This window comes from Phyllobates terribilis, unplaced genomic scaffold, assembly GCF_046119375.1.
Source record: "Phyllobates terribilis strain yellow unplaced genomic scaffold, ASM4611937v1 Scaffold_5__5_contigs__length_657084704, whole genome shotgun sequence".
Lineage (NCBI taxonomy): Eukaryota > Metazoa > Chordata > Amphibia > Anura > Dendrobatidae > Phyllobates > Phyllobates terribilis.
The window spans coordinates 21,912,491-21,924,897 of NW_027362765.1; the positions used below are offsets into that span (position 1 = coordinate 21,912,491).

Genomic DNA, 12,407 nt, shown 5'->3' on the forward strand with positions numbered 1-12,407 from the left:
TTTTTCTAATTTTATTTTTAAAGAAATACTTCTCTGTCAAACATTTTCCTTATTAGCAACATGAAAATGGCTTCTCCCCTGTGTGACTTCTCTTATGTTTAACAAGATCTGCTTTGTAGGTAAAACATTTCCCACATTCTGGACATGGAAATGGTTTCTCACCTGTGTGAATTCTCTTATGTGCAGAAAGATTTGCCTTCTGGTTAAAGCATTTCCCACAATCGGAACATGAAAATGGCTTCTCTCCTCTGTGAATTGACTGATGTTTAACAAGTCTTGATTTAATGCTAAAACATTTCCCACATTCTGAACATGAAAATGGCCTTGCCCCTGTGTGGGTTATCTCATGTATAGCAAGTTCTGCTTTAGAAGTAAAACATTTCCCACATTCTCGACATGAAAATGGCTTCTCCCCTGTGTGAATTCTCTGATGAGCAGTAAGATTTGATTTGTCATGAAAACACTTCCCACATTCGGAACATGAAAATGGCTTCTCCCCAGTGTGAGTTCTCTGATGTCTAACAAGAGCTGATTTGTATGTAAAACATTTCCCACATTCTGGACATGAAAATGGCTTTACTCCTGTGTGAATTAAATGATGCGCAGCAAGATTTGGTTTCCGATTAAAACATTTCCCACATTCAGAACATGAAAATGGTTTCTTCCCTGTGTGGCTTCTCTGATGATTAACAAGTCTTGATTTAGCACTATAACACTTCCCACAATCTGAACATGAAAATGGCTTCTCCCCTGTATGATTTCTCTCATGTATAACAAGATCCGCTTTGTAGGTAAAACATTTCCCGCATTCTAAACATGAAAACGGTTTCTCCCCTGTATGAGCTTTTTGTTGTGGAGGATCTATTTTATTATTGTTTTTCTTAAAAGTCTGTGATGAATCACATGGTAGGCCATGTTGAAAAAGATTAGATAATACATTTTTGCTGTGAAACGCTGGTAATATATGTAGAATACTGGCATGCTCTTCATACACTTCTGGGTTGATACCATGATTGTCAACTTTAAAATCAGAAAAAATCCGATGTCCATCTGATCTAGTATAATCTTCTGCCAAGAAAAGAAAAATGTATATATTAAAAAGATGAGCAAATTATTTGGAATTTGAATTTACCAGCATGACCAAATTTTGTCAAGAAATTTCATACATGGCAAATCAAAAGTACTGCAAAGCCACCAACTGCCCTGAAAAAGACATTCTGTCATCTCCTACGACTGCATCCAACCCCTTCCTAGCTCTTTAAATGCAGACTTAGTCTTAGTAATGTTAAAGTGACCTCAACATATATGGCTATTTGTAAATGGAAGGTAACCAACAGCCTGTTTAACCACACAGCGCTTCTGGAAATTTTCAAAATTCAAAAAATGTTTTCAAAATTATCCCTTCTAGGAGACAGATGCCTCCTGTGTCAGTGTTTATACACAGTAGATAGAGGACAAGCCGCGGTCTATTGAGCGTCACGGAGTGGATGGTGAAGAGGAGATAGTAAAAACCACCATTATTAGGTCAAAGATCATTAGTGTTTATATACAAACTGAGTATATAGAAGAAGCCATGGCTTTTTAACAAACAGTGGTTGAAAAATTATCAATTTTTGGGGAGTAGAAACAGCTCTGATGTTTGGAAGCTGAAGAAGCAATGGTTTGGTTTCTTTTAACCATCAAAAATTGTTAATTACTCCTTTTTGTGGAGTAGCAAAAGTTGGGGTTTGTAAAGTGATTAAGAAATGGGGAAGCACCAATGTCCACGAAAAAGCAATAGCTCATGATAATTTTAGCTGTGGTCTTTTGACTAAATATTTTTTTAAATGGTGGGGAAGTCAATAGTAAAAGGATTGCTTTTCTTACTTGCACCAAAAATGATGATGAAAAAAATTATGATGTTGAAGTAATGACTTATTTCAGCAGCTCGTAGCAACTAGCGTATATTTGTTTGTACAAAAAAATAAATGTTTTGGGGACAGTGTGGATCACAACGCAGTGACATATGCGGTAAGCATAACTTATTTTAACACAAAGCAGTAACTTATTTTAGTGGGCTCTTGCCCTCGACCCAAAAATCTGTTTTTATCATTTGAGTAAAGATTTTCAAAAGATACATGATGATATAGGGAAAATATATATATATTCTTGTACCGTGTTAGCCAGTAGATAGAACATATCTACTGGGCCAGCTAGGGGGTCCAAATATAACAAAACCAGAAAACCAAAACCCAACTAAAATGATAAATCTTTATTAGATATACATAAAAAACACCAAAAATTTTAAATTGCGTTTTATGCATTCAAAACACGCTGGATATCAGTGAAGGGAAGACACATTTATATGCATTTAGGGAGAAGCTTAGATATTGGTATCTCCAATACCTAGTCCCTCTAATAGACCCTTCCTAACTGCAGAGGTAGGCACCCTACTGTAGACAATGTGGCACCCCTACTCATTGTGGACTCACCTCCAGTAGTAGTATAATGATAGCAAATGCATGCAAACCATTTTGGCCCAAATACACCCATTGTATGCTCACAAATGTACACTGCATAAATGACAAACTTGGTGTAAATTTATGAAAAAAATATGTAAAACCCCAATAAAAACAGTTTAGGGTATAAGGTGTGTACTAAGCTGTAATCCATTGTCCCTAATTCATTATATATTAGAGGAACTTGCTGTAATTAATTTGCCCCAGAAGTTTTGAGGTTTATCAGGTAACGTGTGGCAATACAGCACTACCACTCAACATTGCAAGGAGGCACTGGCATTGAGGTCTGAGTAACTCCTTTATCCACAAGGTGTGTCCCTTACATTATTAGAGGAGACAAGCCACAGTTGTGTATTAAAAAGAGTACATAAACTTTTACTAGATTTTTTTAAATATTTTTTAGGCACTTTAATTGCAAGGAAATTGGTGGATGTCCAGGTCCTGAGACCCCCCACCTATCACTCAAAAAAACCACTGAGAAGTGAAAAGCTTAGAAAGCAGGAGTGCAGAACTTCTGCCTAAGCAAGCAAACAGATAGAAACCATACAATATATAACACATGAATGTACCAATCAGTGAATAAGCAGAATATAGAGGCTACAACTCACCTGGGCCGTTATCTGTAGGAATCTCCACTTTATACCAATCATCACCACTCACATATGTCTCTGTAGTATTAATATTGTCCAGACTTTCATCCTGAAACAAATATTGTAAAAGCCACAGCATAATTTACAATTATTACAATGACCAAAAATACAAAAACAGCAGTAGTTATGGAACCAATCTATTGGTTCCTTATTCCAAACAGTAGTGTCCACAGCAAGAAAACTGTGAGAAGATCCAGAGAACATCTAAAATCAATCATCAGGATTAATTATCCTGCCATCTCCACCGTTCTCATTACACAAGTATAAAACATATAATACTGGTGGATAAAACAAGACTGAGAACAAGACCTTCACAGCCATCTACACATCATAGGGGAGATCTCATGTCACTTGCTCTTTATGTACCTGATGATCCTGAGGAACATTGGGATTTTCTTGTTTACAATCCTGTGGAAGAAGAGGACGGGGACATCGCTCTGGTGTTGTCCTCTTACTGGATAGATCTGCAGGAAACACAAACAGGGACTGAATTCATTCTTTACATACAGATAATTATAGGCTGTGTACATTTAGTCCTGTCTATTACCTGGTGATGTGAGGGGCTGGGGAACCTCCATCATGACGTCCTTGTACAGATCTTTGTGTCCTTCTATATACTCCCACTCCTCCATGGAGAAATATACAGCGACATCCTGACACCTTATAGGAACCTGGCACATACAATGATACAGTCATCCCCCCGATCCCTTTACATCATTACTGTATAATGTCCCAGCATTCCCAGCAGTGTCACCTCTCTAGTCAGCAGCTCAATCATCTTGAAGGTGAGTTCTAGGATCTCCTGGTTATTGATGTCCTCATGTATCAGGGGGTGAGATGGAGGACCCGTGATTGGGTGCAGGGGTCTTCCCCATCCCTCAGACACAGGGGCCTGACAGTGCTCACTAGAGGTCTTCTTCACTACTGTGTAATCCTGGTTATGGATAGACACATTAATAAATCTCACTACAGACATTTCCAGAGTCCTCACCTCTCCAGTTCTGTCCATCTGTTATTCCCATAGACAAGAATGATGTAAGTGACGTCATCAGAATCTCTCACCTCTCCAGTAAGCCGGAAGAGAATCTCTAGGGTGAGGTGTAATATCCTCTCCGCCATCTTGTCTCTGTCTATATCCATCCTGGATGGACAATTAGGCAAATTCTCTTATATAGAAGATCTCCACTGAGAGGATCCGATTCTGTAGGAACCTGAATCTTGAGAAGATGAGCCCATGTAACATCAGAAAGAATCCCATGAAATATTACAATTACTGGAGACTTTATATCAATGTACGATTTGTGTTCATAGAAGATAGTGTTTTATTGCATACTAAAATACTGAAATATTACAGTACGTAGTAAAATGAATCAGTGCCTGAGGGGACTAACTAATACAGTAAAAAGTAAAAAAAAAAAAAAAGCATGTGTCAGGAATGTTATCGGTCTCAGAAAATACCGACACAAACCAGAGTTTTTGTTTGTTTGTGTAAACAAGTTCCACAATTTTTAAGCCACTAAAATAACTAAGAAAGTATCACATTGCAAGGTCATTTTTACTGCACGATTACTACAAAAATGAAAGGGAGAGAGAGGGAGAGAGAGTGGGAGAAAGGGGGAGAGAGGGGGAGAGAGGGGGGAGAGAGGGGGGAGAGAGGGGGGAGAGAGGGGGGAGAGAGGGGGAGAGAGGGGGAGAGAGGGGGAGAGAGGGAGAGAGAGAGGGAGGGAGAGAGAGAGAGATAGGGAGAGGGACTCCTCCATTATATCTGAGGTACACCGAAAGAGAGACGGAGACTCCTCCATTAGATCTGAGGTACATCGAGAGAGATAGAGCCTCCCCCATTATATCTGAGGTACATCAAGAGAGACAGAGCCTCCTCCACTATATCTGAGGTACATCAAGAGAGACAGAGCCTCCTCCATTATATCTGAGGTGCATCGAGAGACAGAACCTCCGCCATTATATCTGAGGTACACAGAGAGACAGAACCTCCTCCATTATATCGAGAGAGACAGAGCCTCCTCCGTTATATCTGAGGTACACAGAGAGACATATCCTCTGCCATTATATCTGAGGTACACCGAGAGAGCCAGAGCCTCCCCCATTATATCTGAGGTACATTGAGAGACAGAGCCTCCTCCATTATATCTGAGGTACATCGAGAGACACAGAGCCTCCTCCATTATATCTGAGGTACATCGAGAGAGACAGAGCCTCCTCCACTATATCTGAGGTACACTGAGAGAGACAGAGCCTCCGCCATTATTTCTGAGGTGAATTGAGAGAGACAGAACCTCCGCCGTTATATCTGAGGTACACCTAGAGAGAGACAGAGCCTCCTCCATTATATCTGAGGTACACCACGAGAGAGACAGAGCATCCGTCACTATATCGGAGATAGAGAGTGATGAGAGAGCATGCTCGCGTGTTTTCCGAGTATCTTCGGCGTGCTGGGGTGTTATGTTTGACTCACTCTATGCTCATGATTTGCAACTGTTTGACAGATTTAATAAACAAAGAAACAGGCATTGCTCACATGTATTAACCCCTTTACATCCGAGGGTGGTTTGCACGTTAATGACCAGGCCAATTTTTACAATTCTGACCAGTCACTTTATGAGGTAATTACTCTGAAACGCTTCAACGGATCCCCCTGAATCTGAGATTGTTTTTTTCGAGACATATTGTACTTCATGATAGTGGTACATTTTTTGATATGACTGCGTTTATTTGTGAAAAAAATCAGAAATTTGGCAAAAATTTAGCAATTTTCTAAATTAGAATTTTCATGCCCTTAAATCAGAGAGATATGTCACACAAAATAGTTAATAAATAACATTTCCCACATGTCTACTTTACATCAGTACAATTTTGGAACCAAAATTTTTTTTTTGCTAGGGAGTTATAAGGGTTATAAGTTGACCAGCGATTTCTCATTTTTACCATAAAATTTATAAAACCATTTTTTTTTTAGGAACCACACCACATTTGAAGTCATATGACAGAAAATACCCAAAAGTGACACCATTCTAAAAACTGCACCCCTCAAGATGTTCAAAACCACATTCAATAAGTTTATTAACCCTTCACGTGCTGCACAGCAATTAATCGAATGTGAAAGGAAAAAATTAACATTTAACTTTTTTTCACAAAAATTTTACTTTAGACCCCAATTTTTTTATTTTCACAAGGATAATAGGAGAAATTGAACCCCAAAAGTTGTTGTGCAATTTCTCCGGAGTACGCTGATACCCCATATGTAGGGGAAAGCCATTGCTTGGGCGCACGGCAGGGCTCGGAAGGGAAGGAGCACCCTTTGATGATTTCAAAGCAAAACTCGCTGGAATTGACAGCGGACACCATGTTGCGCTTGAAGAGCGCCTGATGTGCCTAAACAGTGGAAACCCCCCACAAATTACCCCATTTTGGAAACTAGACCCCTTAAGGAACTTATATAGATGTGCGGTGAGCACTTTGAACCCCAAAGTGTTTAGAAAAAGTTCATGACGTAGAGCAGTGAAAAAAAAAATAATTTTTTTCCCACAAAAACGATCTTTCAGCCGCAATTTTTTTTTCATTTTCATGAGGGTAACAGCAGAAATTGGACCCCAAAAGTTGTTGTGCAATTTCTCTTGAGTATGCTGATACCCCATGTGTTGGAGAAAACTACTGTTTGGGAGCAAGTCAGGGCTCGGAAGGGAAGGAGTGACGCTTTGGAATGCAGACTTTGATGGAATGGTCTGCGGGCGTCATGTCGCGTTTGCAGAGGCCCTGATGTGCCTAAAAAGTGGAAATGCCCAACAAGTGCCCCCTTTTTGGAACTGATACCTGATTTGTGAAGTTTAAAATGTAGCGTCATATGGCAGTTGTGTAGGACAACCTGAAGAACACTACACAACTGCCGTATGACAACCTGACACTACTTCAGTTGTGTAGTGTTCGTCAGGTTGTCATACGTCAAAAATTAATTCAGTATCGCATGGAAGTATGGCACCTTCTGAAGCATTCTTTCATGCACAGGCCTGGTTTGTCGGGACAGCTGTCGCATTGATAAGTGGTGTCCTTGCGTATTCCCCTTTGGTAACACACTCGGCACCTCTTTTGTGACTTACCTTTTTTTTGCGACCTGAGGGACCTCCCCCGGGAAATGCTGGCCTGGTACAATTCGAGGTCCTTTAGTTCTGGAAGTACTGGGGCCCGTTCTGTCACTACTGCCAAATATCAGGGCCTTGATAACTACCTCCTGGAAGTGAAGGTACAACGTAGAAGTCTGGCCAGCACATTGTGACAGACGGAAAGCGTTGTGCATTGCCATCTGAACGATGTTTACGGCCAACTTCTTGTACCACACCCTCGCCTTTCTCAAAGTACTGTACGGCTGGAGGACTTGATCAGAGAGATCAACTTCCCCCATGTACTTGTTGTACTCCACTACACAGTCTGGTTTGATGACCTGTGTAGTGGAACCTCGTAGAGTGCTGAGGGTGCTGCCATCACCATGTATGTTGGTCATGAAAAGGACATCCCTCTTGTCCTTGATCAGCAGGTGGTTGCTACATTGGGCTCCACTCTCAACTCTTCTGAGCAGCTGCCCAATTAGCGTCTTCGGGAGGCCTCTCTGATTTTTGCGAACAGTACTACAGGCTGTGGTACCTCATGCAGATAGGGACTTGAAGAGAGGGACACTGGTATAAAAGTTACCCATGTAGAGGTGATAACCTTTATCCAGTAGTGGGTGCACCATACCCACATCATTTTCCCACTCGCTCCCAGAACAGGGGGGCATTCAGGGGGTTCAATCCGGGAGTACTTCCCTTCGCATCACAAAGTTTTCTATCACAAAGTTTATATAGCTTGATTCCGTACCTGGCCCCCTTACTGGGCAGATACTGCCAGAATCCAAGCCGCCCCTTAAAATGGATTAAGGACTCATCCACGCAGATGTCCCTTTGGGGCACGTACACTTCAGCAAACTTGTGGTTGAAGTGCTCGATGACCGGCTGAACTTTGAAAAGACGATCAAAGTTCGAGTCATCACGTGCAGGACACCTTGAATTATCGTTGTAATGCAAGAACTTGTGGATGGCCTCAAAACGTGTCCAGGTCATAGCCATGCGGAACACTGGAGTGTTATACAAAACGTCAACACTCCACTATTGACGAACTTCTGGCAATCCTTCTTCAGGATCCCCATATGAAGGACCAGGCCCCAAAACGTCATCATTTCTACTGCGTCTACAGGAGACCAGTTAGAAAATGATAAAGAGGGGTTTTACAAAATCCTCAGAGAAAAAGACTTTGAAAAAGTCTATTTCTGTGAGGCCAGTGGTGTCAAACTTGATTCCTGATATTGTGGCAGAATCAGGAATCATAATTTTTGGGGGGCGAGGTCCATAAGGGGTCAGTAGTGGAGGGCGCTGGTTCATCTTCTCTCCTTGGGCATCTGCGTGGCGGTTCAGCAGCACCTGAGGAGGAGAAGGAAGAAGAGGAGGACGACGAGGAATCAGAAAAATAAAGTAGTGGGAGATCCTCTCACTCGCTATCAGGAGGCAAGGAAAGCATATGCTTCGTCCGCTGAATAGCAAGTTTGGGATGAGCGGGACATTTTTTTTTATGTATGTGGTGCTTGTGTGTCAGTACTTTATTTAGAGTGTGTGGGTGTGTGTCAGTGTGCTTGGAGTGAACTTTTTTTTTTTTCTCAAAAGGTGGAGCAAACAGCGAGCAAGAGTGTGGATCAGTGAACTATGTCATCGATCAACGCTCGGCGGCTGCTGCATGTGGTGCAAAGGTGGAGGGGAGTGTAAAACAGCGAGTACGAGTGCGGATCAGTGATGTGTGGTCACTGATCAGCACTCGGCCGCTGCAGGAAGCACGAAAAAAAAACGGACAAAAGTTGAGCAATCAAGTACCGATCAAGTAATGATCAGCACTTGGTGGCAGAAAGGGGTATGGGAAGGGGGGGATGAGGAGGGATCAAAAAATCCTACTTACAGTTGTCGTCTGTAAGATGTCTTCTGTAAGATGTCTTCTGGAGCAGGAGCGGCGATTGTGGTGTCACAGGCTTCTGTGGCACCGCAAGGCTCAGCATGGCGCACAATCGGCCATCGCGAATGCCCTCTAGAAAAGAAAAAAGGTTAGTTGAAAAAAAAAGGGTAAAGTAGCGAGTGCTGATCGGTGATTTGCGTCACCGATCAACTCTCGGCGGCTGCTGGATGCACGCATGCAGGTGGTGCAAAGTGAGGGGGGGGGAATTGACAGGGACAAAAAAAAGTCCTGAAAAGCAGCGAGCACGGAAAAAATAAATAACTGAGGGGAACGGGGACTTGGGTGGGAGAGGGGGTAAAAAGAGGGAGGGGGAGGGGGATTTGGGTGGATGAGGGGAGATCAGAGATGGACTTACCAAAGTATTATCTGTTCTTCTTTCAGCAACAGCAGGATCAGCAGCAGGCTCTGGAGCAGGATCTACAGCTTACCGCAGCAGCAGGAGACCGGAGGAGACCCAGGACACCGGAACAGGAGCAGCGACTGGAGCAGGTGAGAGAAAGGTCTTGTGGTGTCACAGGTACTTCTGTGGCACCAGAAGGCCCAGCACAGAGATCAGCAGTGTGACCGCTCTATAGAAATCTTCATCAAGTGGGAGGATCTGCAGGGTGGTCACAGGAGGGTGATAGGGTGATGACAGGCAGGTAACAGGCCGGTCATCACCCGGTCAGGCACTCTGATTGGTGAGATTGATGTCATCATCGATCGCTCCAATCAGAGCTGGCTGGGGCCTGGGCAGCATCACAGGGATGTGACAGGCAGGTCACAAGCTGGTCACCTCCCGATTACCTATGGTCAGGCACTCTGATTGGAGCGTTCAATGACATTGTTGATCACTCCAATGAGAGCTGGCTGGGGTCTGAGCCTACATCACAGGGGGTCATGGGGCGGTGACAGGCAGGTCACAAGCTGGTCACCGCGCGGTCGCGCTCCGATCGGTGCAATCAATGTAATCAGCAATCGCACCAATCAGAGCGGGTTGGAGAGAGGGCTGAAAACACTAGGCAACAGCCTAGGATCGGTGCTCAGAATTTCGGAGCACGGGAAATTTAATGCAATCACTGCACCGCATTAAAGAGTATGCAGTAATAGTACGTCCCTGGAGCAATAGGCCCAGGTCACCATGACGTACTATTATCGCATACGTCAGAAAGGAGCGAAAGCTGTCAAACAGTCGCAAATCATAAGCACGGGGTGAGTCAAACATAACACCCGAGCATACTCGCCGAAAGGGTTAACAGAAATGCTCGCTCATCACTAGTAGAGAGATATAGAGCCTCTCCATCTTGCTCTGACCACTGTCCGGTGCGGCTGGTATCAGTCTGCACAGTGTGAATGCTCGCTGCTGTGTGTGAAAAAAACGCTGAGATGTTAGGTACTTGCTGCAGTACTAATCCTGCACTTGTTCTCTCTGTACAGCAGAGGGCGCAGTAACAGCCAATCCCTGTGCTCCTCTATAGTCGCCCTGGTAACAGTCTACGGTCAACCCTTCTACACACTGCTCCCCCCCAAGGTGTGAGCCATATACAGCTGAGAAGGACCCTGAAATAGTCTCAGTGCTGAAGGGGTTAATGCCCCCTGCGCCCAGTAATGGGGGGTCTCCACATACCTCCACCTGCAGAGCCGCCACCACATATATGGCTGTTCTGTGCACACAGGACCTGTGATGAGGTCACAGGAGGGGAGGAGTCAGGGGTCACATGATCAGGGGCCTCAGTGGATGCAGGACTCTGCTGTGCTGGTTGTCATGGTGCTGGATGAGGTGAAGGTTATGTGTGGGGTCAGGAGGGGTTTACAGTGTGGATGTAGCAGAGCCGCGTGTGTACGAGGTGTACGGAGCGGAGCCGCGTGTGTACGAGGTGTACGGAGCGGAGCCGCGTGTGTACGAGGTGTACGGAGCGGAGCCGCGTGTGTACGAGGTGTACGGAGCGGAGCCGCGTGTGTACGAGGTGTGCGGAGCGGAGCCGCGTGTGTACGAGGTGTACGGAGCGGAGCCGCGTGTGTACGAGGCGTACGGAGCAGAGCCGCGTGTGTACGAGGCGTACGGAGCAGAGCCGCGTGTGTACGAGGCGTACGGAGCGGAGCCGCGTGTGTGCGAGGCGTACGGAGCGGAGCCGCGTGTGTGCGAGGTGTACGGAGCGGAGCCGCGTGTGTACGAGGTGTACGGAGCGGAGCCGCGTGTGTACGAGGTGTGCGGAGCGGAGCCGCGTGTGTACGAGGCGTACGGAGCGGAGCCGCGTGTGTACGAGGCGTACGGAGCGGAGCCGCGTGTGTACGAGGCGTACGGAGCGGAGCCGCGTGTGTACGAGGCGTACGGAGCGGAGCCGCGTGTGTGCGAGGCGTACGGAGCGGAGCCGCGTGTGTGCGAGGCGTACGGAGCGGAGCCGCGTGTGTACGAGGCGTACGGAGCGGAGCCGCGTGTGTACGAGGCGTACGGAGCGGAGCCGCGTGTGTGCGAGGCGTACGGAGCGGAGCCGCGTGTGTACGAGGCGTACGGAGCGGAGCCGCGTGTGTGCGAGGCGTACGGAGCGGAGCCGCGTGTGTACGAGGCGTACGGAGCGGAGCCGCGTGTGTACGAGGCGTACGGAGCGGAGCCGCGTGTGTACGAGGCGTACGGAGCGGAGCCGCGTGTGTACGAGGCGTACGGAGCGGAGCCGCGTGTGTACGAGGCGTACGGAGCGGAGCCGCGTGTGTACGAGGCGTACGGAGCAGAGCCGCGTGTGTACGAGGCGTACGGAGCAGAGCCGCGTGTGTACGAGGCGTACGGAGCAGAGCCGCGTGTGTACGAGGCGTACGGAGCAGAGCCGCGTGTGTACGAGGCGTACGGAGCAGAGCCGCGTGTGTACGAGGCGTACGGAGCAGAGCCGCGTGTGTACGAGGCGTACGGAGCAGAGCCGCGTGTGTACGAGGCGTACGGAGCAGAGCCGCGTGTGTACGAGGCGTACGGAGCAGAGCCGCGTGTGTACGAGGCGTACGGAGCAGAGCCGCGTGTGTACGAGGCGTACGGAGCAGAGCCGCGTGTGTACGAGGCGTACGGAGCAGAGCCGCGTGTGTACGAGGCGTACGGAGCAGAGCCGTGTGTGTTTATGAGCTGTACGGAGCGGAGCGTGTGTGTATGAGGTGTACGGAGCGGAACCGCATGTGTATAAGGTGTACGTAGCAGAGCCGCGTGTGTATGAGGTATACAGAGCGGAGCCGTGTATGTATGAGGTAGAAC

At 46.2% G+C, this 12,407-nt stretch overlaps 1 protein-coding gene across 1 annotated transcript in view; it reads right to left on the reverse strand.

Moving 5' to 3' along the window:
- LOC141270518 (uncharacterized) overlaps positions 1 to 10,866 on the reverse strand; it is a 177,259-nt gene extending 166,393 nt beyond the window's left edge. Inside the window, exons 1-6 of the mRNA XM_073680544.1 lie at positions 10,800 to 10,866; positions 4,211 to 4,365; positions 3,903 to 4,082; positions 3,696 to 3,819; positions 3,515 to 3,612; positions 3,107 to 3,197 (exon numbers count right to left, since the gene is read on the reverse strand). Coding sequence (XP_073536645.1) covers positions 3,107 to 3,197; positions 3,515 to 3,612; positions 3,696 to 3,819; positions 3,903 to 4,082; positions 4,211 to 4,288 — 571 coding nt within the window. The 5' untranslated portion in view covers positions 4,289 to 4,365; positions 10,800 to 10,866. The remainder of the gene's footprint in view (positions 1 to 3,106; positions 3,198 to 3,514; positions 3,613 to 3,695; positions 3,820 to 3,902; positions 4,083 to 4,210; positions 4,366 to 10,799) is intronic.
- Positions 10,867 to 12,407: the final 1,541 nt, after the last annotated feature.